This window comes from Dipteris shenzhenensis, chromosome 1, assembly GCF_047967505.1.
Source record: "Dipteris shenzhenensis isolate YYH24624 ecotype China chromosome 1, Dip_SZ_1.0, whole genome shotgun sequence".
Classification (NCBI taxonomy): Eukaryota; Viridiplantae; Streptophyta; class Polypodiopsida; order Gleicheniales; family Dipteridaceae; genus Dipteris; species Dipteris shenzhenensis.
Window position 1 is genome coordinate 31980990 of NC_141596.1, and position 25714 is coordinate 32006703.

The 25714-nt window shown below is 44.2% G+C and overlaps 1 protein-coding gene across 2 annotated transcripts in view; it reads left to right on the forward strand.

Moving 5' to 3' along the window:
• Positions 1 to 25714, forward strand: part of EMB1135 (RING/FYVE/PHD zinc finger superfamily protein) — a 182471-nt gene that overhangs the window by 151012 nt on the left and 5745 nt on the right. For both annotated transcript variants that reach the window (XM_087374238.1, XM_087374244.1), the window contains exons 25-30: positions 1731 to 1854; positions 2083 to 2160; positions 2262 to 2380; positions 4002 to 4061; positions 4181 to 4283; positions 18275 to 18403. In XM_087374238.1, coding sequence (XP_087230364.1) covers positions 1731 to 1854; positions 2083 to 2160; positions 2262 to 2380; positions 4002 to 4061; positions 4181 to 4283; positions 18275 to 18403 — 613 coding nt within the window. The remainder of the gene's footprint in view (positions 1 to 1730; positions 1855 to 2082; positions 2161 to 2261; positions 2381 to 4001; positions 4062 to 4180; positions 4284 to 18274; positions 18404 to 25714) is intronic.

Below are 25714 nucleotides of genomic sequence, written 5' to 3' on the forward strand. Positions count from 1 at the left end.
TCTGTCTAGTGCCCAGTCATCTACATAGAATCTGTCAATGCGTGCATGAATAGGCATTTGTTGCCTCCTGTTCGACCAAGAGAACAGGAGGGACTGTGGCTGAATAAGAAAGGCATCATCACACCAAGTATCTCTGCCACAGAAGTGAAAAAGGAAGGCATCCCAAGCTGCTCTCTCCAAAGAGTGAAGTCCGTCTTCTCTACCCCTTTTTTGTCTGACGGTAACTCGACCATGTTAAAGTCACCTCCAATCACCCATGAATCCACAATGGGGGCCGAGGAGAGCAAAGTCTTCCACATAAGGACACGTTCCCCTCTAATGTTGGAGGCATACAGGTTAAGGAAACCAACCTTACGCCCTCCAATCAAAAGAATAATCCACTGAGCTCTAGAGGGAATAATGACTCCGTGCCCAACAACTAAGGGGAGAACCGACTGCGAAACTGAAATAGAAGTGCCCCCCCTGGTGCCCAAGGCAGGCGACCAAAAGGTATGGCCAGAAAGCAACTTGCCTGACTTGGCACAATCTCTAGAATCCAGCTTGTGCTCTTGAATAAATAATATATCAATGGAACCCCCAGTAACACCTGGATGAAGCTGATCCCGGATCAGCTGTCTACGGCGGCGATGTGGGACGCCACCTAGGCCCTGTATGTTCCAACTAATAATCCTCATCGACGGGAGGATGTAGAGTGGAACACCTTACCCGACCTAGTGGCAGAAACAAACGTCTCAACAGGGGAAGACCTCCTACTCGAGGAGGGAGGGATGGAACCAAGGAGGGATGGAACCAAGTGGCGGAAAATCAACAGGGGAAAGAACCCTGGCACCTAAATGAAATACCTCTCTAAAGCCTGAGTGGTAGCTGCAATTCCTCTATGCCCAGCATATGTAGGTGCATGGCATTCCTCTAGAATCTTTTGCCTCATCTCTCTGATGATGCATAAGCAGTCATCTTTCATTAGGTATTCATCTTTTAGGGAATAGTGACTGGTGGACTGCCCCTCTTGCACTTGCTGAGAAATTTCACCATAATCTACGTCATTGTCATATTGCTCTCTCATACCTTCCAGATCCCTATGATAGCCAATAGTTACATTATTCACCTGGGGTCTTTGAGACAAAGCATTTGCCACTTTGTTTTGTATATTTGCCCATTTCATGCGCTTCTTGGAGAGCTTAGTCTGAGTCAAGAAATATCGGAGATTTTGGTGATCAGACTTTACAGTAAAGTCTGCACCCAAAAGATAGTGTTTCCATATATATATATATATATATATAGAGAGAGAGAGAGAGAGAGAGAGGGGGGGGGGGAGGGAGGGAGGGAGGAGAGAGGGGGGGGGGGGGGGGGGGGGAGGGAGGGAGTACATATATATATATATAGAGAGAGAGAGAGAGAGAGAGAGAGAGAGTACATGTGTATAAGAGTATGTCAATGTTATGTATGTGTGCGGAGAGCTAGTAAGCCGATTTCTAGATTGTGTTGCTTTTGTATTATGTGCGACGAGGCAACACAAATTTTTTATTAGTAGCGTTCAATAACTTTGGTACCACTTGCTCGATCTGTGGTAGTAAAAAAGAGCACAGGGCAAGATATTTTGTAGTTAGTGTACTTAATGATGAAGAGAATTGACAGGGATCTGTTATCCTCAAAAGTATTTTACCCGAACCATGGATTGACTTTTAAGCTGAGATGTGACCCTTAATATATTCCACGTCTTCGTATTGCAGGCTCTTTGAATACTTTGTGGGGATTTTCGATCTCTTGATATTCGATGCACGTAGAGATGGTCAATTTGATTGTGGGATTGTGGACATAAAAGCTAACTCTATTGAGCTACAGCACACACCAAAGGTTGGTGTTTGTTTACCAAGCCTTAAAAATTTAATGCTTGTCACTTGGATATAGAAGCAGATGTTACTGGATAGGTTGCATGGTGTGTACTGCTTTCCTCAGTCAAACACTTTGAAGAACTACAGGCACTGCACATGTTTGTTCAATACATTCATATGATTAACCTGATAACCGAGTTTATAGTCCCAAGGTTAAAGATGATAATTTATTTATGGATATAATCTGCAGACTGTGCATATAGATCCAATGTCTGGAGCATCAACAACTCTTTTTGTCTTAACAGTAGACCGAGGTCTAACATGGGAGGTAAGAAATTGGTTTTGGTTGGTTTTTTCCTCAGTGCTGAGATATTGGAATTCTATCATGGATGTCCATAGTTCTTGATATGATGTGATTAATCTGTACAGGCTGCTGCAAAAATTTTAGAGCAAAGTACAAAGGATGGAGAAAATGAGCCCAATAATGGATTTTATGAATCAAAACGAGAATGGCTTGGTAGAACACACTATTTGCTAGCGATCAAATGGTATGCATAAGTGTGGGTGGCTATGTTTCTTTGTCTTGCATTTGATTCCAGAGAATTTTTAGGTGGGACTACAGAATACTCCATAATGGGTTTGAGACAAGCTGCTTGAGGCTTGCTTATTACTTCGTTTCATTTTTTTTATAGAGATATTTTCACTACTTTACCCGTGAAGAAATGTATGCATTATTCATGATCTTTGAGGGCTGGGGTCTCTTCACAAGTTGTGGCCTGCTGGTATTGTGATAATTCTTTCTATCTTAAATGGTGTGTTGCCCTATCAGCTAGATTTAGATGCTCGTTTAGGAGAGACTAAAATGAAATCGTTTAGAATTCACAAGCAGTTGTAGCTTGAATGAAGAGATTTTGGACTACTTTTTGATCAACCTTCTCCTTTAGTGCTAGCTTTTGTCATGGCTGAGTCTGCCCTTCACCTCCGGAGTGCCAACAGAAATTGAGTACGGAGACTTTGAATAAATGGATGCTCAAGTATGTGTGGGTGTGTGGATTTGTATGTGTGAGAGCATATTTTTATACTATGGTCTATACCCACTGTTGGGCGCTGATGACGTCAGTGGGGATGTCATAGTAGCTAGTCCCTGCTATGCGTGATGGAGTTTATGGTTTTCAATCTTATGAGTGACTATATTGAGATTGAAACTGCACTATGTTGTGTTTTTAGAGGATGAGTTTGGGAATGTTCCTGGATTCATCTAGGTATATATGATCTTTGAGGGCTGGGGTCTCTTCACCTTTAATGCGAAGGGCTATTGTAGGTCTTGCGGAGCTGATGCCTCCATAACTGTCTGGTAATGGTGTCATGACTACATGCCCACCTTCGATAGTTGAAGATGATGATTGTTGCCATTCCAGGGAGCACTGTTCATGAGGGCAGCCAGGTTGTATCCACTTTGTGGAGCTGATGGTCAGCAGGACTTCCCTGTTGGTTACTTTATCTTATTCTGTACTTCACGCTGTTCTGCTGCTTAGTGCAAGGAAAAATGGTCTTTTGCTGGACCCAGAGGAAGTTTTCTTCCTTGTCTTAGTGTCTGCAATTTTAAGGCCTTTCTGCTGCTTTTCATCGAGTTCAAGGACTGGGGAAGGATCTCATGTTTATTCTGCTACAAGGTAGTGTCCTCCACAGTTCATCCTTATCCGATCAATATAAACTATTCATCATCTTCCAAGAGCCTTTAATGACTAGTAAGTTTGTAGTGAGATATTCAGATAGCCAAGAGGAATGTATGCAATAATTCATCAGTATACACCAGTAATATGCATTTGGTGTTGGTCAGCCAGTGCTTATAAGGAGTGGTGATGCAAAGTAGATCTTTCTCATGGTTGAGCCAAAGACTTGGAAGGACATAATTGCTATATCAGTTTGAATCCTGATTCCTGTTGGCCAGTAGATGAAAGGGGGAGGGGATAATGGGAGGTGAAGGGAAGCAGTATCGAATTGTGGGGAGGATGGCACCTTTTATGGAGGGGGTAGAAAGATTTGTGCTCAATTAGAGAGGTTGCAGTAAAGGGTAGATGCTTGATATTTGTGTGCTGTATTGAAGGCAACCAGCAAAGACAGGTTTTCATGATATTCTTGTCAAGGTTTTTTGTTTTCATTTTGCAGGCCAAGCTCAGGTGCCCAAGCTTTTCGCATTTTTAGATCACCCAATGGGGAAGCTTTAAGGTCTGCAAAAAGTTTTGAATGTTCATTTGATGTTGCATGCCATGTGCAAAGTCTATAAACAGTAGGCTCATGTGAGCTCTCCACTAGCTTGAATTGTCATTACCATTGTAATATACCAGGGAAATGTCTGAAGTGGAGCTTCTTAGCAAGTATGCAAAAGTAACATCAATGGAGCTTGCTAAGGAAAGGTGGCAGGAGGAGTATAAACTTGCAGCCGATCAGGTATGCCCATTCAAAACTGTGCATCCATTATTGTAATATGAAAAGATTAGTTACGTTGTTTATATATATGCCTTCTGGTTCTGCAATCCATCTGTTTGTACTCTTCGGTAGTCTTATCTCCTGCAGGCAAGTCTTTCATGCTGCCTAGTGGCTGCTTAGTGGAGCCAATTACATGTTTAGTGGAGCCAATTACTACATGCTAGCATATCAAGTAGAATGTAGAGAGATGATTGGAAGACAGTTTTAAAACTTGTATATTTATGAGCCTTCTTCAACTAGTGCGGCATGGTTGGCCAAATTGGTCTCTTGGTTCACGAGGAGATGAACATCCTGGCGATCTCATTATATTGTGTTGTTACCTCTTATTGATTATTGTTAGCTAACAAGCTTCTGGGAAGAACTTTATTAGATCCTGGTCCAGTTAGGGGTCATCTGGCTTTGGACTGCTACTTCACCCTGAGTTCTGAAGGACTTCACTAAATTCGTCAGGCCAATCATTGATGGTCAAGTGAATTGAGGATTAAATATATGTATCAACCTAAATTAGTAGGCGTTAGGGTGTGTTAAAAGGCAAGGGATTAACAAGGAGATTAGCTAGTGAGCACCTTTCACCATTTGGGACTTCTCCTAAGAAAACAAAGAGTAATCTTTATTAGAATTGACTTCGGTCAAAGAATGGTGAAGTTGGTTAACTAGGAATAAGTTTTATTGTTTTACTTTTGCCTTGCATTTGTAAAAAGAGAACTGTGGGGACGCCCACAAGAGACTAGATATAGTCAAAGAACTAGGAATGCATGCATTTCGCTAACCTCTAATGGGTTAAAGTGTTAGAATTTGTTTGTGCGATGTGTAGGACCCAAGAGAGTGCGAAAAGGACCAAAGATTGGGGAGAAAAGCACAAAAAGTAGGTCCCACAAGGCTCTTAAGCAAGGGCAAGGGGGCACCTCTTTAAAAGAGGGCCCACAAGACTAAAAAGGCACCTAAAGCCTCCAATTTAGGAAGAAAATCCTGAAAGCTTAGCTTTTATGAAAAAGTAGCTTTTAGAAAGCAAGCCCTAGTTTTTTGCTAGGCCTAGTCTATAAAAGAAAGGCCTCTGGCCTCCCAGATGTATTCAGAATTGTACTCAGCTCTATGCTCTTTCAAGAGCCAGAATGTATAAAGATTATTGTATAGCAATAAAGACCTTCGGGGGGTCCAGCCCTTATTTCTTGACCCTAGTGCTTTGTTTTGCTCCTTACCCTTCTCTCCCAGCACTCTAATTGGCAATTCAACTTCCACAACTCCAACACGTATCTTGAGAAGTGTACCGATTTTCCAGTGCCAAGTTACAGTGGTATCAGAGCGTGGTTTTGCTACTTTTCTTGGTAGCAACGGTTCATAGACCTCAGTAAAGACGTCCGACAGGTGCATATCGGGAGACATTGAAAATCGCACTGGTTTGCAGGCGTAAATCGAAGATCGCGTGGACGAAACATCTGCACACAGCAGACGGAGCGGGCGGAAGAAATACATCCGCGGCGGATGGAGCGGACGGAATACATTCGCGCAAGCGTAGGCGACTAGAACATCATCTTCTGCAGGCGGACGGAACATCATTCCGCAGGCGCTCAGGCGAACGGAACCGCTGACGGACGGAACATCATCCGTAGGTGGACTAACGGACCAGTGGAACTTAGAGCAAGCTTGGAGACGTGGGGTTTGCATAAACATGCATATAATATTTTATATTTTGGCCCATATGCCGGACTAGTGGTTCAACCATACAACCAAGAGCCATGCCCTCCCATACTTCATCGCGCATTGGGTTGGCTCCCGTCTTCACCGTAAGCATTTCCCTCCTTGAAAGGACTAGGGGCTTTGCAGTGGATTGCTTTAGGTCCAGTTAAGTTGATTCAGTGGGTTCAATTCTCCATCTCCCACATCATGGTTTCGGAGCACGGGGGTTCAGCTACCAAAAGGCCCAGTTCAGGCTCTAGACGATCCAGTAAGAAGCATTCTAAGGGATCTGAAGGCAACCTTAGTGAAGGATTTGTGAAAGCAAAGATCAAGGAGCGGCAGCTTCAGTCTCTGAAGCAAAAGCCTCGATTTCAGCATCTATTCGAGGAAATGATGACCAAGCAAGTTTCAACATTGCCAAAAGAAAAGGGAGATCAAGAGCTTTCTCTCACCCCTCTATCAAAAGACCTCTCTAAGCATTCACATACTTCAAGGAAGTGTTCCTAGAGTCTTACATTGCACCAGGAGCATCATACTTCAAGAAAAAGAGGGAGGAGCTCAAAGCCTTACGGGAGACAAAGTTGAAAGCATGGAAGGAGATCTCCCGGTTCAAGCCCATCCTCTTCTAGTTCTTCTTCCTCCTCTTCTTCCTCTTCCTCATCTTCTTCTGTATCTCGGGGACGCTCTCGCCATAAGCGCAAGAGAAGGAGATCCAGATCTCGAAGCAGAGACTTCAAGGAAGGTGGTAAGTCGGTCAAGTTCACTACTTTTAATGGAAAGTATGGAGCCACTCAAAATGCTTTGCAGTTCATTCGTTAGTTTGATATAGCCTTCAAAACAGGGCACTATCGTGAGAAGTCCAAGTTAAAGATTGTAAGTCTTCACCTGACAAACAGTGCCGTGCTTGGTGGGGAGCTCTTCTAGTTGCAGAAGAGGCTCCAAAGACATGAAAAGACTTTAAGAAGCAATTTGATGAGCAGTTTTTGCCCAAGAATTTCTTTGATGATGTTCATGCAGCCTGGAAAGTATGTGCATGGAAGCCTTTGACACCATCGAGACATATAGTCAAAAGTTTTGGACAACTTATTTGCAGATTACACCCTTCAAAGAAATTTCAGAAAAGACGAAGCTTCAGAAGTATTGAGCATGATTGCTTCCCAACATATGAACTCAAGTAAACATTGATTCAAAGAAAACGAAGCTTTGAGATTTGATGCATTCAGCTTCCGTGGTTGAACTGTTAAAGGAAGATCTCCTTCACACTATGGAAGAAAAAGGGAAGGGTGTGGATACTAGCAAGAGGGTTGTGGCACCAACCCAAGGCTCAAAGAGATTTCAGCCTCAGAAGCCGAGGGGCCCATTCAAGCCCTTCAAAGGAAAGTCAAAGTTTACTCCAGAATAGATTGAAACCTTCTGAAAGGAGGGTAAGTGTTTCCATTGTGGAAAAAAAGGACAGATGGCTGCCCAGTGCCCCAAAAGGCCTGCGGGCCCAAGGGAGCATAAAACACCAAGAGAACCGCTAAATCTTGTTGCGGGAGGAGTCCCAGATATGTTGGACAGAACCATAGAACCAGGAAATCGAGAACTTTGCCTCGCGTGGGGTAAAATAAGAGATCAAAATGCCTTAATTCTTTTTGAACCACGAGCTACCGATAATTTCATTTTAGAAGACCTAGCTTTGAGGCTAGGAATTAAGACGGAAGAATTAGGATTGTCTTTGGATGTTGAGCATGTTTTTGAAGGGGATCCAGTCAAAGTCACACCTTTGATTGGAAAGCTCAGAATTCATGTATATGACTATGTAGACCATAAAGAGTATTATGTTTCACCACTCAAACATGATGCTATTTTGGGTATGCCATGATTCCATAGAAAGGAGGTAGCTCTTGATTCTAAAGCAAGAACCCTCAGTTTTGTGCATTGGAATTGTAGGCTCACGGAAGCAAAAGGATGCACAAGAGTGGAGCAAGAAGTGGTAGCCGTCACATCAACTAGTAGACTGAAAATGAAAGCACAAAGTTCTATAAAAGAGGACCCTAGGACCTTGTGTCCTAGTGGTATACCCAACAATATCTTGTGAAGTCATCAATTAAAGTCATGAAATATTTGTACCCCCCAATGGCATTTGTCCTCATTGGGCCACAGACATCACTGTGCACTAGCTGCAATTTCCTTTGTGAGAGTTTTGGACAATTCTTTTGAAAAGGAAACCAATGCATCTTACCCAAAAGACAACCCTCACACACATGTTTGAAAACTGTGTGAGTTTGAGGTACATCATTTGCCATGCCCTGTGAATGTAACTTGGCAAGAGCTCTATAATTGAGATGACCCATTCTCTCATGCCAAAGATGAGTATCAGCAAGCTGTGAATTTGAAATAGCAAATGCTTCAATAGAAAGTGCAGTTGAGTGATGATCAAGGTGATAAAGCCCCTTTTGCAAAGTGCCAGTGAGAACTATGGCATTGTCATCACGAAGATCATATACTAAGCATCTGTATCCATCAAATATCACTTTGAAACCTGAAGTGGCAATTGCTGAAATTGAAATCAAAGGTGACTTCAATTCCAGGCGCAAAAGGAACATTTGTCAAAGTGATAGGATGGCTTGAAATGGATGTGAGCTGCACATCTCCAATTCCTTTTACAGCATAGGAAGCATTATTAACACATGTGACAGTCCCCCCTCGAGGTGCATTACTTAAGGAATGAAACAACTGCCTGCAAGATGTGACGTGCTTGGAAGCACCACTATCAAAATACCAGCAATAAAGAATGCATCAACTTTGGAGGGATCAAAGGAGCAATGGACAGCCCATGCCGAATCATCATGGAGAGCATGTGCATGTGAGGCATCTGCTGGCTTGTGGGATTCAATTGCATGTGAGGCATTGACTGTCAATCCTGCTTTCTTTTTCTTCGAAGCAATGTGCTTCCTGCATTCTGAAATCTCATGCCCTGGGTTGCGACAATAGTTGCATCTTTTCTTCTTTGACTTATTTGCTGTATTTTGAGATGCATTGGAGGAATTGCCAGCATTAGGCGCATATTTAGGCTTGCCCATAGGCTTGGAAGCCTTGCCTTTCCCTGTCTGCTGTGAAGCAAATGCATGATCAGGAATAGTAGCTTGCCTGTTAGCACGACTTTGCTCTTCCTGCAAAAGCAAAGTGACTAATCGATCAAAGGAGTAGTGGTCTTGATTACCCATGGCCACTAGTCGAAGGGTTGTAGCAAACCCTTGATATGTATCTGGCAGCCCATTCAATGTGCTACTGACAAGCTGTGAATTTGGCACCACCTCATCAATATTGGCAAGTTGTTCCATGAGGTCCTTGACCTTTGTCAAGTATGCATCTATAGAGTCACCTTCATTCATGGTGACTTCCTACAATTGCCTTCCTAAATATGCAACACATGCCTCATTGCGAATCTGATAAAGAGAAGCCAATTTGTCCCAAGCATCCTTTGCTGTCCTGCATGGCCGGATGTGTGGAATAATGATTCTCTTGCATGATAAAGCAATACAGGAATGTGCATTTGCATCTCTTGCATCCCATCTTATTTGTTCCTAAGTTGGAGGAGCAGCAACAGGGGTGCTAGAGGATAAAGCATCAGGAGGAGTACCCTCTGCAGAGGGACCAGCAGTAGGGGCAGCCACTGTAGCATTGGCTGTGGCCTCAAATCAACCCTAGAAACAATGTTCTAAAAAGCCTTGCAACAAGAATATGTTTCATGAGACATCGGATAGTTGGTGCCATCCAACTTATCATCTTCACGAAGACTGCCAAATAAATCATGATTGTTGCCAACCATTGCAAATGGCACAAGTCAAAAAGCACTGACAAAGTGACCCAAAAGATAGCCTCAAGGTTTGCAACTGCAAAAAATAAGACTTGTTGTCCAAATCTGAAAAAGCTCCAAAATAAGCTGTTATTTGCAAATGTGATCAAATGGCTTGCAATTTCTTGCCAAATTCACAATGGCATGCCTAGGGATTGACTAGTATTGGTGAGATTGGTTGACGGGAGATATGGAGAAGACTATCACACATATGTATGGACCTCTCCTATAGGCTGCTACCACTAAACTTAAGCTTATGAGAGCCATCCCTTAGTCATGGGAGAGATTCTCACTGAGCCTCTGGAGAGATTCAATTGGTCTAGATGCTTCAATGAGCTTGGCATATGTTTGGGTTTGAGAGTGGGGCCAACACCTTTCTTATATTATTTTGCAGATACTTCTTACAATCATACACCTATAATCAGTTGGTCTTGATGCTTTTTTTTTTTGCAAAGCAAATTTGAAAGTATGGTGCAATCTGCCTGCAAAATCATAGCCCGAATGCAAAAGCCCGAACTGTATGGACGTCGAAGTATGAAAATGTACGAAAATAACAAATTGTACAGAAATCTGTAAAACTGTATAGACAATACGAAAATCTGTACACTTGTATGGACAGGTTTTGAAGCGTTGTACAAACGGCCGTACGGAAATCCGTACAATTGTACGGAATCGTACGGACAGCAGGTCGCGGGGTCGCGTCGGAGCTATGTAGGACGTCTGGTAGCTGAGCTTGATGATGGAGCTGAAGTGCGGGAGCTGGAGCTGGAAGTAGGAAGCTAGGAGAAGGGAGCAAGTTCGGGAAGGAACTGCTCTGATACCACTGTAGGCTCACGGAAGCAAAAGGATGCACAAGAGTGGAGCAAGAAGTGGAAGCCGTCACATCAACTAGTAGACTGAAAATGAAAGTACAAAGTACTATACAAGAGAACCCTAGGACCTAGTGTCCTAGTGGTACCACTAGTACTAGGTGTCATAAGACACTAAAAGTACTAGGTGACCTAAGTCAAGAATAGGTTTTCAATCCCTCGCATAGATGATATTTTGTTCACATTGAAAGGGGCCACTATTTTCAGCCGTATTGATTTAAAAAGTGGATATCATCAGATAAGGATCCACCCACAAGATGTCCATAAGACAGCTTTTCGAACCACTTTTGGACTTTATGAGTTTTTGGTGATGCCTTTTGGGCTTACCAATGCACCAATCGTATGATGGACATAATTTTCAGATCCTACAGCACTTTCTTTGATGATATTTTGGTCTTTTCTAAGACAGAAGAAGAGCACAAAGAGCACTTCTTTTTGCCCAAAAAAAAAAAGACTTCTATTTAGTAAGAAAGAAACTCGCTAGAGCAAGCTCTGTGTGGAAATACAACATGCTAAGCATGTAATAAAAAACACCTCAGAAGAATGAGGTAGACAGAAACCAAGGCTGCGGCTGAAAATGCCAACTCAACCCTGTAGAAGTCTCAGCAAAGAAGGGAGAGTCTCTCCAATCTATGAGTAAAGCAACTCTCCTGGAGGAGGCTGCTCGAGAGGATCCCTGCATGGTCGCCCAAATGGCCATCAGAGAGTGTACCGTATCTGTCCAAGTACTGGCCAAGATCTGAGAAGGGTGAACCTGAGAATCCCCAGGTCATATAGAAGGGGAGGCTAACAAAAGTGCTAAAAAGTCTTGCAATCCCCTTTCATATGATTCTCGCCTGTCTGCAATCCCAAAGGCAGTGCTGTATTGTCTCCGAAGCAGAAAGGCAACGAGTGCAAGTAGGGTCAGCCTCAAACCTGGATCTCCAATGGTTCACTGCTATCCCACCATGAATAGAAAGCCAAAAGAAGAGAGTGATGTTTCTTTTCCGGTGGGATTTCCAGAGCCTCTGCCAAAAAATTTTCTGCAAGTCAATAGAAATCTGAAAGTTCTCCCAATGAGGAGCTCCGGTAGGCCTCCAACCCCTAGAGCTGAGCTGGAATTTCCTGACATTACTAACCGTGTAACAAAAGAAGGGGATGCCCTTCTCTCGGTGCCCTTCATCTATCCATTCCCATTCCCCAGGGTCCCACTGCAAAAACTTAATTGGGACACCTCCATAGAGCCATAGCCTCCATGAGCCCAGGGCAATGAGAAGCTCGGGTCAGGATCCAAGTACCAGTGTGAAAGAGAGCCATGCTCCATGAAGCCCACTATCCTGACTGGCTGAAACGGTACCTCTAACAAGATATCTTCTATGGATCTGGACAGCCTGCCCCCCGAAGAAACATCAAAGACTAAGGCATCCTCATGTGTGTCATGAAAAGCAATCACCTGTAAAGGAACTCCCAATCCGGAAAATGCCCCCATCCAGGTGGAGCAAGAAATAGGCATGTCATCGGTGTCCACCCAATCCAAGGGCAAGGCTGCATCAATTTGTTGGACTCTCCCTGCACTTCCTATGAGATTAAGAACCATCTGTGCTTGTTGGTCTGCAGGAAGCTTCCTGAATGCTTTCCATGCTCCCACGGTAGAAGCAGGGCCCCTCTCCCATCTTGGCCACTGCATGTAAGGAGAAGCTCCAAGTGGTCTGCCATGCTCATCCAAAATACTGTCATTCCACATGATAGGCTTCCTTTCAATCTCTTCACAGGTGGATGGGGGAATCTATCATCCTGCTTCAACATGTATCCACTTGCTTGGTACTATTTCTTTTGGTTTTTCAATAGTATGCTTATTAAGAAATGAAATGTTTTCCTACTGTTCAGTTACGGACAATGGGGACTAGGTCTAGCATTTGAGGGTGGACCCCCTTGCTTGGGGTTATGGGCATTAGTGATCCACAAGAGTTATGGCCTCTCTTTGAGAGGGACATCTGGAAACCACACCCCACCTGAGTACCCAAACATGGGACCAATCAAATGCACAGATAGCATACCGACCTAGGAACCATTCAAGAAAATGTTCCCTGAGCTGTGGGTGTGGGCTTGGCAGCATGCCAAGAGTAATGGAGATACAAGATAAGACGACAAACAAATGAGCTCAGTATGGCTCAATTATGACCTTAGAGTACGTCAATAGATAGTCGAAGCTGTTAGGAACCCGTGGGTGCGATCAGAATTGAATTCTAACAACTTTGAAATTTTAGGGTTTTTGGGAGTGACACGTGGCAGACTGCCACATGGAATCTGAGCTGGCAGGTCAGTCCACCTGTCCCACACATGTGGCAGCATGCATGGCAAGTGGCAGGGCATGCAGGCCAAGTTTCTGGTCCCAAATCTGGTAGATTTAGGGAAGGTTGTGGGCTGTCCTCTTTGGGACTGCAGCCCACCAAAAATCTGGGACACGTGTCCACCTTCCACTCTAGGCCTTGGGGGGGGGGGGCGGAGCCTATAAAAGAAGGCCTCTCCCCTTCATTCCTCACATGAAAAATTCGTCACTTTTCTTCTCCCTCCTTTTGGATGATGCAGCAGAACGTCTCCAGCTCCTTGGGTGCAGCCAGCTTCTCCCCAGGCCATTCTCTCACCTCAGCAGCACTCTCTCTCTACATCACATTCTCTCTCTACAGTTCCAGCCCCTCCTCTCCAGAAATCTGCCCCCCTCTCAGCTCTTCTGGAACAGCAGCAGCATCCTCTCTCCTTCTCCTAGCCTGGAGCAGCCACAGCCCCTTTCTCTCTCCTGCTGCAGTCTTTCCCTCTCTACTGCAGAATTTCTCTCTCTACTGTTCCAGCCCATTCCCCTTGCAGAAATCTGCCTTTCTGTGCACCTCTGGAACAGCAGCATCTCCTCTCTTACATCCCCTCCCTTGGGATAAGCATTGGCACTCTCTCTCTAAAGCTATCACTCCATAAAAGCTTTCTCTCTCTAGCCTACAGGCTGTTTTTCTAAGCTGTTCTCATTCCAGCCCCATTTCCACACTCTCCTCACCCAAGGTAGCTTCAGAGGCATCAAGGACTTCATCTACAAAAGGATCAAGTCACAAAGGGAGCCTGTATTGTCAAGTTTATCTCATTTACAGCACTATTTCATGTTGTTTCTACTATCTTTCTAGAAACTAGTGCTTGTCTCTAATGTTGGATGTAAGTGGTGATTGTTGCAGGCTTCTTCCTTATGGATTGGGCAAGCCAAGAGTTGAAACCTGAGCTTGGAGTCCTCCTTTTTGTTGTCTACCTTGCACATATGCTCTTGAGTCTTGTATCTAGGTCCTAGGTTTTCACTGAGTTCATCAGTTTGGAAGGTGCATTGCACCTTGGTCTTGTATCTCCATTTTCAAGAATAAAGTGATCCTGGATAGGGGGGGGGGGGGGGGGCGTCTTGGCCCCTCAATCATATTGCAATTTCCAATGATGTCACTTTGTGTTTAAGGTGTATAAGTCTTAATTCCAGCTTAATTGCAAACTCTTAAGTTCAAGTATATGTGTTTGGCAACTCGCAATCATTTCATTCAAACGCCTCTGCAAAATCCGTTGTTTGAATTGATAGAAAGCACTGAGTAGTTTACAGAATCCTGCGAAGTGTACTCCTGAAGCTGGCCCATGCTTTCAGGATAGCAACCATAAGAGGGAAAGAGGGAGATCTGAGGTGGACTGTGGTGAAAACCCATCTGGTGCTATGTGTCCGATCCTCTCCTGAAGTGGGCGTGCCAGACTGTATGCATTTGATAAAGAAATCCTTCCAAGGCTCTTGCCCTGGCATAAGTCCTCTCACAATGACCTTGCAGAGTAAGGCTCTGCAGTGTAGATCCCGGTCGATGATATTCAAAGCCCCTTCTCTTGTAGGAAGAATCAAGGTCTCCCAAGCCACCCTGGCTGTAACATCAGTTGTGCCATCTAGACCACTCCATAAAAAGTTTCATACGGGCCTCTTAAGGTGAGTGATTCAATCCCTAGAGTGGCACCAACAAGAGCAAACAAACCATGCTGTGGCTAGAAGAACCTGATTAACCACCACCACCTTGGAAGCCAAGTTAAGTTTGGTTGAGCTCTAGAAAAGGAGCTTTCTTCTGATGCTCTCCAAGACCAGAGCAAACTGTTGTGAGGGAGAGGTGCCCACCCCAACCTGGCAGCCCAAATATCTGACGGAGACGCCCCTCTGTACCCAAGTGAAGGCAATATCATTATCCCAATCCGGGGTGTCACCATCACAAATCCAAAAGCCATTGGATTTATGCCAATTAATGTGTGCACTTGCAGCCGTGCAAAATAAATCCAAGGCTGTCCGGAAGGAAGTGAGTGTCCTGGGGGTGGCATCCAAAAAAACAGCCGTGTCATCTGCCAGCTCACTATGCAGGAGCTCTTCTTCCCGGCGAATAGGAAGCCTCAGCCCATAAATATGAGCTTGAGATCTAAGGTAGATACTCATAGCTTCCGCCACAAACGAACAAAGAGCACTTGGCTACTGTGTTGCAAGAACTCAGAAATCATAAACTTTGTATGAATGCCAAAAAGAGTGAATTCTTGCTTGACGAGATCCATCATCTTGGACACATTATTTCCAAGGATGGGATTAGGATGGATCCAGCCAAGATTAAAGCTATACAGGAATGGCCAGAGCTCACCTCGGTACATGAAGTATGCAGCTTTCTTGGGCTTTGTTCCTATTACAGATGCTTCATCCGACACTTTGCTGATGTAGCAGCTCCCTTACATGACTTGACCAAGAAAAATGTAGTTTTCAGGTGGGGAGAAAGACAAAAGACAGCTTTTAATGCTCTCAAAAAGCTAACGACCGAGCCTATTCTCATTGTTCCAAATTTACAGAAACCATTTGATGGGGACTGCCATGCATGTGGAGAGTGTGTGGGAGCTGCTCTCCATCAACACGGTTGCGTTCTAGCTTATGAATGTAGGAGGTTGTGTGATGCCGAGATGCTTTTGGGTATTTATGTGAAAGATATGCTAGCAATTATTCATACTTTAAATATTTGGAAGCATTATCTTCTTGGAGCTGACTTTACAGTCAAGACCGACCACCAAAGTCTCAAGTATTTCTTGACTCAGACAAGGATCTTTGAAAAGCAGATGAAGTGGGCAAATTTTCTATCCATGTTGCACTTTTAGATTGTTTATACGCTAGGAGCTCGGAACAGGGTTGTGGATGCTTTATCTAGAAGGCCTAAAGTGAATAATGTCACCATAGCATATCACCGGGACTTGGAGGCCATGAAAGAGCTTTATTTACAGGATCCAGATTTTGGAGAGACCATGACAAATATTCAGCAAGGGGTATCATCGAGCCAGTATACATTGAAAGACGGCTTTCTCATGAAAGATGATCATCTTTGTGTGATCCAACACATGGGAGCCAAAGTTTTGGAAGAGTGTCATGCTCCTGCTTATGCATGGCATTGAGGTATTTTGTCTACTACATAGGCCATTGAGAGATATTTCCTTTGGCCAAGGATGCAGAAAGACATTCACAAGTTTGTAACTGAATGTCTTACGTGCCAAAAGGTAAAGTATGATAGGCACAAGATCCTTAGACTTCTCATGCCGCTGCCCATACCGCAAGGACCATGGGAAAGCATCGCCATGGATTTCATCTTTGATCCAAATACGGGAATGATGGGATTTGGACCATCATTAATAGGTTCAGCAAGCAGGCCCATTTCATTCCAGTAAGAAAAACTATTAAGGCAGATCACATGGTCCGATTGTTTCTGGCATAGATCTTTAAGCACCATGGGATGCCTAAGTTGATTGTGAGTGATTGAGACCCCAGGATGACTATATTATTTTGGAGAGCATTATTTGATAATATGGGGATGAAGTTGGACTTTTCATCTTCTTTTCATTCTCAGTCAGATGGACAGGTGAGAATGCCAATTCCATGGTATTGGATCTTCTCAAGTGTTATGCATCCGAGCAGAAGGTCGAATGGGAAAAGTATATACCTCTTGTGGAATTCGCATACAATAACACTGTCCATAGCTTCATAGGAAAAGCCCCATTCGAAGTTATTTATGGAACATTGATTCTACCACCTATCCTCAGAACAAAGGACAAGATATTTGCAGCCGACTAGTATGTCCGAGACTTAGATACAACTTTCTCTCAAGTACGGACAGGAAGATCTCAACAAAAGCAAAAGAAGACAACAGACAAGCACCGGAGGGAGATAAATCTCCAAGAAGGAGACTGGGTCTTACTAAAATTTGAAAAAGCACGACTCAGAAATATGAAAGGAAAAGAGAAACTATACCCAAAGTTGTCTCGTATTATGGACCATTTAGAGTTAGTGAGGCCATAAATGAACTTGCTTTTCAACTAGAGCTGCTCGAGACTTAGAAGATTTACAATGCTTTTCATGTGAGTCTTCTAAAGAAGTCTTAAGGACCAGAACCCACATAACCAGTTCAAGAAGAGCCACTTGAGGTGGAAGAGATGGAGGAGATCCTCCAGCTAGAATAAATTGTATATCATACAGAACAGAAAGGACCCAAAGGCAAGGTTATCCGTAGATACCTTGTCAAGTTTAAGAATTATTCGGCACTTGATGCCAAGTGGGTAGATGAGGAATTCTTCTCAGAGTATCCTCAAGTTTTACAGTTGTATCAAGAAGCTTTTCTGTTGAGGACAATTGTTTAGAAGCTGAGGGGATGTCACCATTTGTGATTTCTCCTAAGAAAATAAAGAGTGGTCTTTATTAGAATTGACTTCGGTCAAAGAATGGTGAAGTTGGTTAACTAGAAATAAGTTTTATTGTTTTACTTTTGCCATGCATTGGAAAAAAGAGAACTGTGGGGACTCCCACAAGGGACTAGAAATAGTCCAAGAACTAGGAATGCATGCATTTCGCTAACCTCTACTGTAGGTCCCACAAGGCTCTCAAGCAAGGACAAGAGGCACCTCTTTAAAAGAGGGCCCAAAAAGGCACCTAAAGCCTCCAATTTAGGAAGAAAAGCCTGAAAGCTTAGCTTTTAGAAAGAAGCCCCTAGCTTTTTGTTAGGCCTAGTCTATAAAAGAAAGGCCTCTGGCCTCCTTCTCATGCAAAGCAGCAAGGCGGCTTAAAATTGGTACAGCAGAAAACACAGTTTTTAAACATCTGAAAATAGAAAAAATGTGTTCTTTCATAGCAGTTGATTAAATTCCCTTTAAGTGCATTTCTGAAGTCAACCTTCTCTTGAGGCATCTGATTATCATTTTGTACTCCTAGGATGTTATGTGCAGATTATCAACATTGAGCAACAGAAGAATATTGTACTGAAATGAATAAATGCCTTTTACTTGATCCTGTCAAATGCCATTTCTATTTGATACGAATATTCACATGTTGTAATAATTCTATACTAGCACAAATGCAATCTTACATAGCTTGAATTTGCGTACTTGTTTGGTGATAAAACTGCATTGTGTTTTGTTTTGAGGTGGAGATAGTTGGCTGTATATGGCTTGGTGCCTGTGCTTTTACTTGCAGGTTGACAGGTTGACTTTCTTGTTGAATGATTTTTTCTTATGACATTATGCAGTGCATGCACGGTCCAAAGTGCAGAGTTGGGCCCACCTGTACGGTTGGTAGGCGAGTGCAAGAAGTTTATATCTTGGGAGGACTCATTCTCCCAGTTTGGGGCACCGTGGAGAAAACACTTGCCAAGCAGGTACTATATGATAGCTTGCATTATTTTTCATGTACAGGCATATACTGTCTGTCCAAGTCCTTTTATGAGGATCAAGCTTTTATATAGGTGGCTGTATTATGCATGGTTGATTTCTAGCTTATCAAGAAAACCCCTCTTTTGTTCTGTTTTTCGCTCCTTATTTGTTATCTGATGTTATTGGCAAGCGAATTTGATCCTTCCAAATATACACCAGGGCATTGCACACAGCCTTTGCATCTGTTGCAAATTGTTATCGCAGTACACTTTGTGATACTTATTTGCTATTGAGCATTGCAAAGTGTACTTGTGTATGGAGAGTAGCAAAAAAAAGGGGAATGGACATAGAAGTAGAGGGTGGAGTGAAGATAATGGTGTGTCTGCATGATCTTTGGACCAAGTGGACATCCAACCTAGGAAGAAGGTACGTCTGAGCCAAGGGTGGATGATGCAAGGCAGTTCAGCATGCAATCAGAACAAGAGCCACCTTGGGCCTGAAAATATATCTGAACCACCACTGAGCCAATGATACATTGAGACATCTCCAAGGTCGAGGGTATGTAGGAGTCGTCTCGAGGAATAAGACCAGAAGAAGACTTCAGAGGTCACACTGAAGAGCATAAAGAGGAATCATGACATTTGGAGCAGAGCTACGGTCGCAGTTGTAGGATAGAGGAGAAAGCTGACAAGTCACTAGGAGAATGAGAACAGGAGCGTGGGAACAGCTCTAAAAGAGTTGAGAGGGCAAGACAAAGTAGTTAGAGCAACACCCCAATGTACAGCCAGCTGTCATAAAGGGCTCACTTGCATGTACTACCCAGTCATGGGTTCCTCCTATGAATTCCTTTTGTTAAAATGTTTTTCCTCCTGTGAGGTGACCTTCTTCTAAGTTGAGCTCTCCTTCTAAAACCATCTCCCATGCCCAATGCTTGCCACTTGGCTTACTTTTTTGGTGTCATGTATCCTACAAGTGACCCTTCCATTAAAGCTCTCTCGTGGCTTTCCGTTGCACCTCTTTATTAATGCTTGAGCCTAGGATTAACCCTAGACCCAGCCTCTAAACCCCATTAATGCAAGCAATGTCAAGCCCTCCTTGTTTCTTGCCTATAACGTTGTCTCGGTATTATAGTTGACATAACACCCAAGAAAGTGATTACGAGGAGCATTTGTTTCATTTATGCTACTCTAATAGAGCTAGGGAATAGGAATCTACCAAGGATAAGAACGCAGACAGATTTCATAGGAGCTACAATGAGCAATGGGAGGGGGCTATAATTTCTCTCTCCAATTGAGGAAAGTTGTCGTGATGACATGTGGCATTCTCAAATGCAGGGAAAGAAAGTGAAGCAGAAGCGTTAGCAGTATTTGGAGAGATGCGAGTGACGAGAAGGCTCGAAACATGAGCTCTCTATTGTAACACAAGAGCATACCATAGTTTTACAAGATTGGAATTCGAGTTGTGGTTGTCGAATAAGATGTCCATTATTGTCTTTATGAATGTTGTTTGCAGACATCCTTAGCACTAGTCACATGACACCTCGTCGCAAATGAATGTAGGCCTACTAGTAACTCTCCCACAAGTATCCGATGCACCCCTCGATTCTCGAAACATTTTAGGTCACAATGCGCCACACCATGCAGGAGGAGATCATTGATATTGTGACTGTTTTCTTCCATGTTTTAAAACATATGTCAGTGAAACTTACCTTTGCTAAATAGAGTGTTCAAGCATTCGAATGGCACAACCTTGAGTTAAACTACGATGTCTCCTTATGCAAAGCCTTGGTTAAGTCTTGTATGGAACAATGCGCCTTGGAAGGCTTAGTGAGAGGGCTCGAAGGTCCTCTAGAAGAATTGTGTAAGCCTCCCATGACAACCCCTGGGCCTAACATTACCCCCCCTCCCCCCCCAACCCCCCCCCCCCCCCAAAACACACACACCAAACACAATTCTCCAAGGCATCACTCTCCTAAGAGGACAAGCAACACGTTCAGGACACTGTTTTAAGGTTGGAGATAAAGCAGTCATAGGGTGCATTTTGTGACCTTATCCCCACAGCTCCTACATCAAGGGAGTTTATTTTATGTCGGCTCGGACTCTGTTTCTTTTATTCCTTCTTTGGACCATTTCTTCGCATTGAGCGACATGGAGACCAAGCATCACACATTGCCATGCTTTGCAGCCCCATTGCGGTTTCCAACATTATTGGGTGTAGGGGCATTTTACTCTCTACAAAGACATGCTTTGGAATTGTTTTGGAGTCACTCATGACTATGGCCTATGGTTGATGCAGTATCATTGAAGGGTACGGTTGGCCTTCAAGGATTAAGAGCCTTGCCATAGATTTTCTTGGAGGTTATGAATGGAGTAGATTTCTTGCAACAAGTGGAGGTGGTAGGACTAAGGGGCAGTGTCTTGAATGTTTAGATGTTTGGTAATCTAGTTAACGCATGCTCCTGTTTTATAGTTTGCACCCTCCCTCGGAGAGTGTAGAGGATGGAGATCATGAGTTGCCACCGACATGTGTTTGACTTTACACGCAGAACCTACCAAGAGGATCCTTTACAAGGTATAGACGCATTGTGTGTTGCATCGGGCAAGGAATGGATTCTTACAAAGGGCGAGAACAAAGGGAGTAGTGCATCCAAGAATGTGCCCTCAAAAGAGAAAGGCAAAGGATCCTTGATCCACATGTGGTACTAACCTTGAGATACCCTTCGCTAACTCCAGCTGCAAAGGAGCTGGAACCAAACCTGAAGGTTACTCCTTTGAACTCGCTTGCATCATAGTGTATGTTCAAACTTGTTTAGATCTTCCAAGAAGTGCCCTTGCTATAGGCAATGCAGCCACTTGTTGTCTGCTCCCTGCATTCCATCTCCATGTCATTGCTCTCCACACCCAACAATGTTGTCAGAGCGGGATTTCTTCCTCCAACCTGCTTTGCCCCTCGCTCAGCTCTCCAGCTAGTAGCTCGTTTTTGCATCTCAATAGCTCATTTTTGGTGGTATCAGCTCGTTTTTGTACTCCACTTGCAGATTCAGCTCCTGCAATAGCCTTGCACAGTCCCACAAATGTTTCCAAGCCATTTCTGGCTGCCATTGTCGCTTGTATCTATTGGAAATAATAATTTCGGAGGTTCAACCTGTAAACCATCGCCAAAAAGCTCAGCTTACAGTCTTGACTGTTGAAATATGTTTTTGGGGCTATTCGTTGATGTTTTCAGGTGCAATCTCAACATTTTTTGCAGTTTTAGACCAGTTCCTAGGAAAACGACGTCATTTCTCTGATGTCTGTACATGTGCGTGCGGTCCATACAGATGTCTGTTACAACTGTATGGATCTGCTGATTTTGGCTACAATCTATCTGTACAGCCTTTGTGTACGTGTCCGTACACTTTGTTGTGACTTTCGACATGCTCCAAACAGCCTTTTTCTTGCAATGCAGCCCCCATTTGCTGTTGCAGAACTGCATTTGAAGATTGTAGGGTATACTTTGGGGCTTTTGAGCTTTTGCAGTGACATTGCCTAGTATAGGGCTTCTGTGTCACATTTGCAAATACATAGCAAGAAAATTTGCAAAGTTGCCGTGCATAGTGTCACAGTTGCTTAGATTGCAATGACATTTGGTTGCCTTGGTCTGTTTTTGATTGACATTGGCTAGAAATTGCAGCACATTGTGTCATAGTTGCAAAATTGCAGCACAATTTGGGGCTTTTCCTGTTTGCCCTCTTTTTGGGATATTTGCTCTCTCACAACTTGGGGACTTTTGCCAGATTTTGTGTCAATTGCAGTGACATTTTCTTGGGTCAGCTCAATTTGGGCATTTGCTTGCATTTTGCCTTTGATTTGGGTAACTCGGAGATTGCTTTACAGGAACACTCAACTACTATTTCCAGGACAGATTCAGCTCAGCTTTGCATTGGACAGATTTGTAGATATTTGCCGTTTGATTTGGGTTGGTCACTTTTGTAGGCCAGTGTTGGGGGACATCCTTTTGCATTTTTGCTCAGTGTTTTGAGCCGCCCTTTGTGACATTTATACTGGTAGAGCATTGTTGTTATTTTTTGAGTTGACATTTGTCCACTCTTGAGTAGCTAGCTCATTGCATTATAGCCTTGAGGCTTTGACATTTGCAAGGCACTTAATTTTTTGGGGAATTTTCATTTGCAATGGCAAACCATGAGTCATTTGGAATGCTTGCTGCTGAGGACAGACTCAATGGTTCCAACTATCCCATGTGGTTGTATTTGGTGCGCCACCTTTTTGTATCCATGCATTTTTGGGAAATTGTATCTGGATTAGAGACTAGACCTGTCTCTCCAGCGAAGGCACCTGCTGCCACCGCAACGACCAAGTGATGCTACGGCTACGATTGCCACATCTTGTTCATCTACCACTGCTCCCACAGTGCTTGCCGCAATGCTTCCCACACCCGAACAGATTTGTTCGGATCAGAGAAATGCACATGCACATGCAGTGATGATTGATATGAATAGCAAAAGGGAGGTTATACCTCACATTCGGTCTTGCAAGACAGCCAGATCTGCATGGGATATTTTGGCCAACCTCTATCACATTCGGAATGAGGCTAGGGTTGCCTATTTGCGCAGGCAGCCTGATGTTGTTAATATGAACAAAAGGGACAGCATGGATGCCTACCTCACATAGATTAAGGATTTTAGAGAGTAGCTCATCATTGTTGGTGAGATTCTCTATGACACTTGATGGGCTCCTTGACTCATACCAGGGATTTGCTACGGTGGTGAGGCTAGTGGTGATGGGTAACTCCAACCACTTTTCTTTCGATCAGCTTGTTTCCCTACTCTTGCAAGAGGAGCAGAGTGGTCAAAACAGAAAAAAGACTGTTTTACTCATGCAGATCAAGCCTTTGCCACTGGTCATAGGGGCAAAGGAAAAGAGGGGGGGGGGGGGGGGGGGATTTAGAGCAAGCCCGAACCTTCATCTGGTACCTCATCATCTTCTCATGATGACGGGAAGAAACATCAGCATTGTAATTATTGCAAGAAGCCCAACCATGACATCTCTGAATGTTAGAAGCGCATTGCTTCAGAGAAGAAAAACCAGCAAAATGATATTGTAGTCATGCTCTTGCTGCCCATGGTCACCCTCTTGAGGCAACAAAGGCTTAGGATGAGTGGGCATTTGTCACAAGGGCGTGAGTTTTGATGCTCACATGTGGCCCCGGTAATTAAATGGCGAGGTCATGGGATGTGGGTGTGCAAGTTTCCCCTAGGCAATTGTGCTTTGGGGGCAAATGAAAGGTTTAGGGCCAAACAGGGTCCCAAAAACCTTAGGCCTTTCAAGTTGGTCATTGGTAGGCTTGTAAAGAGGCCCCACTAAGGGGCCTAGGGGCAAATGAAGCCCTTGGGGGCAACCCAAGGCATGGGCTGCCACGTGGTAAGCCCATGCAGGAAAGGAATCCCAAGGAAGACCTTGGGTAAGAGTTTGGATGGAAAAGAATGGCGGGGGGACAGAATCATGTAATTGAGGAGGTCTTACAAAAGTTGGCACCTCCACGGAGAGAAGGCATATAGTCCGTACGACGGTACGGGAGAGGCAATTAATGCAATCAATGCTGCTGGTACGGCAATGTACGGAATGGGTATTGAATTCTACGTACGGGCTGGTACGGAATCCTAAGCATAGGCTGGTACGGGCTGCAAGTGCGAGCTAGTACGGGCTGTGTACGGAGCCTTAATTGCCGTTGGTACGGGGCTGTGTACGGGGCCTTAATTGCTGTTGGTACGGGCTGTGCACGGAGCCTTAACTGCTGCTTGTACGGGCTATGTACGGAGCTCTCAGCGCTGTTGGTATGGTAGGCTTTGGGGGATTTGTACGGATGGTCAATGAACTGTACGGTCGGGTACGACAGTGTGGGATAGGAGTTCTTGTATGGTGATCCACTTGCTGCTGTACGGGCTGTGGTACAAAGCATCTGCAGCCTCCACTACGAGTTGCTCACGGGTGAGTAAATGCCTACTAAAAGCAGATGAGTAAGGGCAGGCTGGTTGTTCCTTTGGGCGGCTTGCAGGTACGAGGTTGATAGGTTGGCTGTTGCCTCGGGCTGTGTACTCATGGCTGGGTGGTATTAAATGCCAACCACCCGGCAGTGGGCAAAAGAATGACCAGCATAGTACATGCTTGGTAAGAAGAATGCACACAGAGGTTATGCTTGGGGGTCATGCTGGCCAATGAGCAGTGGGCTGTGTTTTTCAAGAGTCTTGCTTGGCAGGGTGATCACAATGTATGCTCTCAGATATTGTTTGTGCTTTTGAGCACGGGGGGCAGCTCAGTTATGCGTTCGCCCATTGTTTGGATATCCGAGTGGATCAGTGAACACTTGTGTTTGATTGGGGAGGCCTTGCTTGGGCTGTAAATAACGGCTCCCATGTTAAATTGTAAGTGTTTGCACACCTATGGTCACATGGGTGTGATAGCAGAGCCCTGCAGGGCTAATGTGTTGTGATACTGATGCCTCTGAGTGAGGGAAGAGCATAGAATGCGTGTGAGTTGGTACTCACTGTGTAATCTCTTTGTGGCACTCTTCAATTAATAAAGAAATATTGAAAGGGGCACCAAGGCTTTGGGGCCAGTGTGTGTCTTTGTATTTTGAGCAGGAGCGCTCTAGCTCCCCCAATCTGCCTGTGGAGTGTTTGCAGAGGATTTAATTTTGAAGGCTTTTGTTTGCTTAGTGTTCTACCACCCTCTTGTTAACCTTGAGGTTGGTTTCATGGCTCTGTTGCCGGGACATCACCATCTTTCTTAAGGAGGTGAGCCTGTGATTGTCTCTGGTGAAGTGTTGTTTGTTGTAATTCGATTACAGTGAGAAGAAAATCAGTAAATATGTCTTTGACAGATAATGATTGGGATATAGAGGGGCAGGTCTCCCACGAGGAGCAAGACATGAGGGAGCCTTCCAGGATGACCAAAATGTGGAGGCACAGCGAGAGGTGAATGCTTTTGGTGTGAGTGCCTCTCAGTCAAAAGGGTTAAAAGAGGCTGAGGATGCAGAGGAAGCCGATGCTATTTTTCAGACACAGTTAGTGAACGCTGTGAGCGCACTCACGCAGGACCCGAGGTTCCTTGAGTTTATGCATACTCATTTGAGGGTCCAAGGAGAGAAAGAAGCATTCTCATTTAGGGGAGCGTACTCGGGTTCAAAAAGAGCCATTTGGAGTGAATCCATTGGATGGACAGCCTTCAGTAATGCCAAATGTACAAGGAGTTGCAGGGCAACCGCCCTTCCAAGGTCCTGGTATGGTTATGCATGGCCAAGGGGCTGATTTTCAGCAT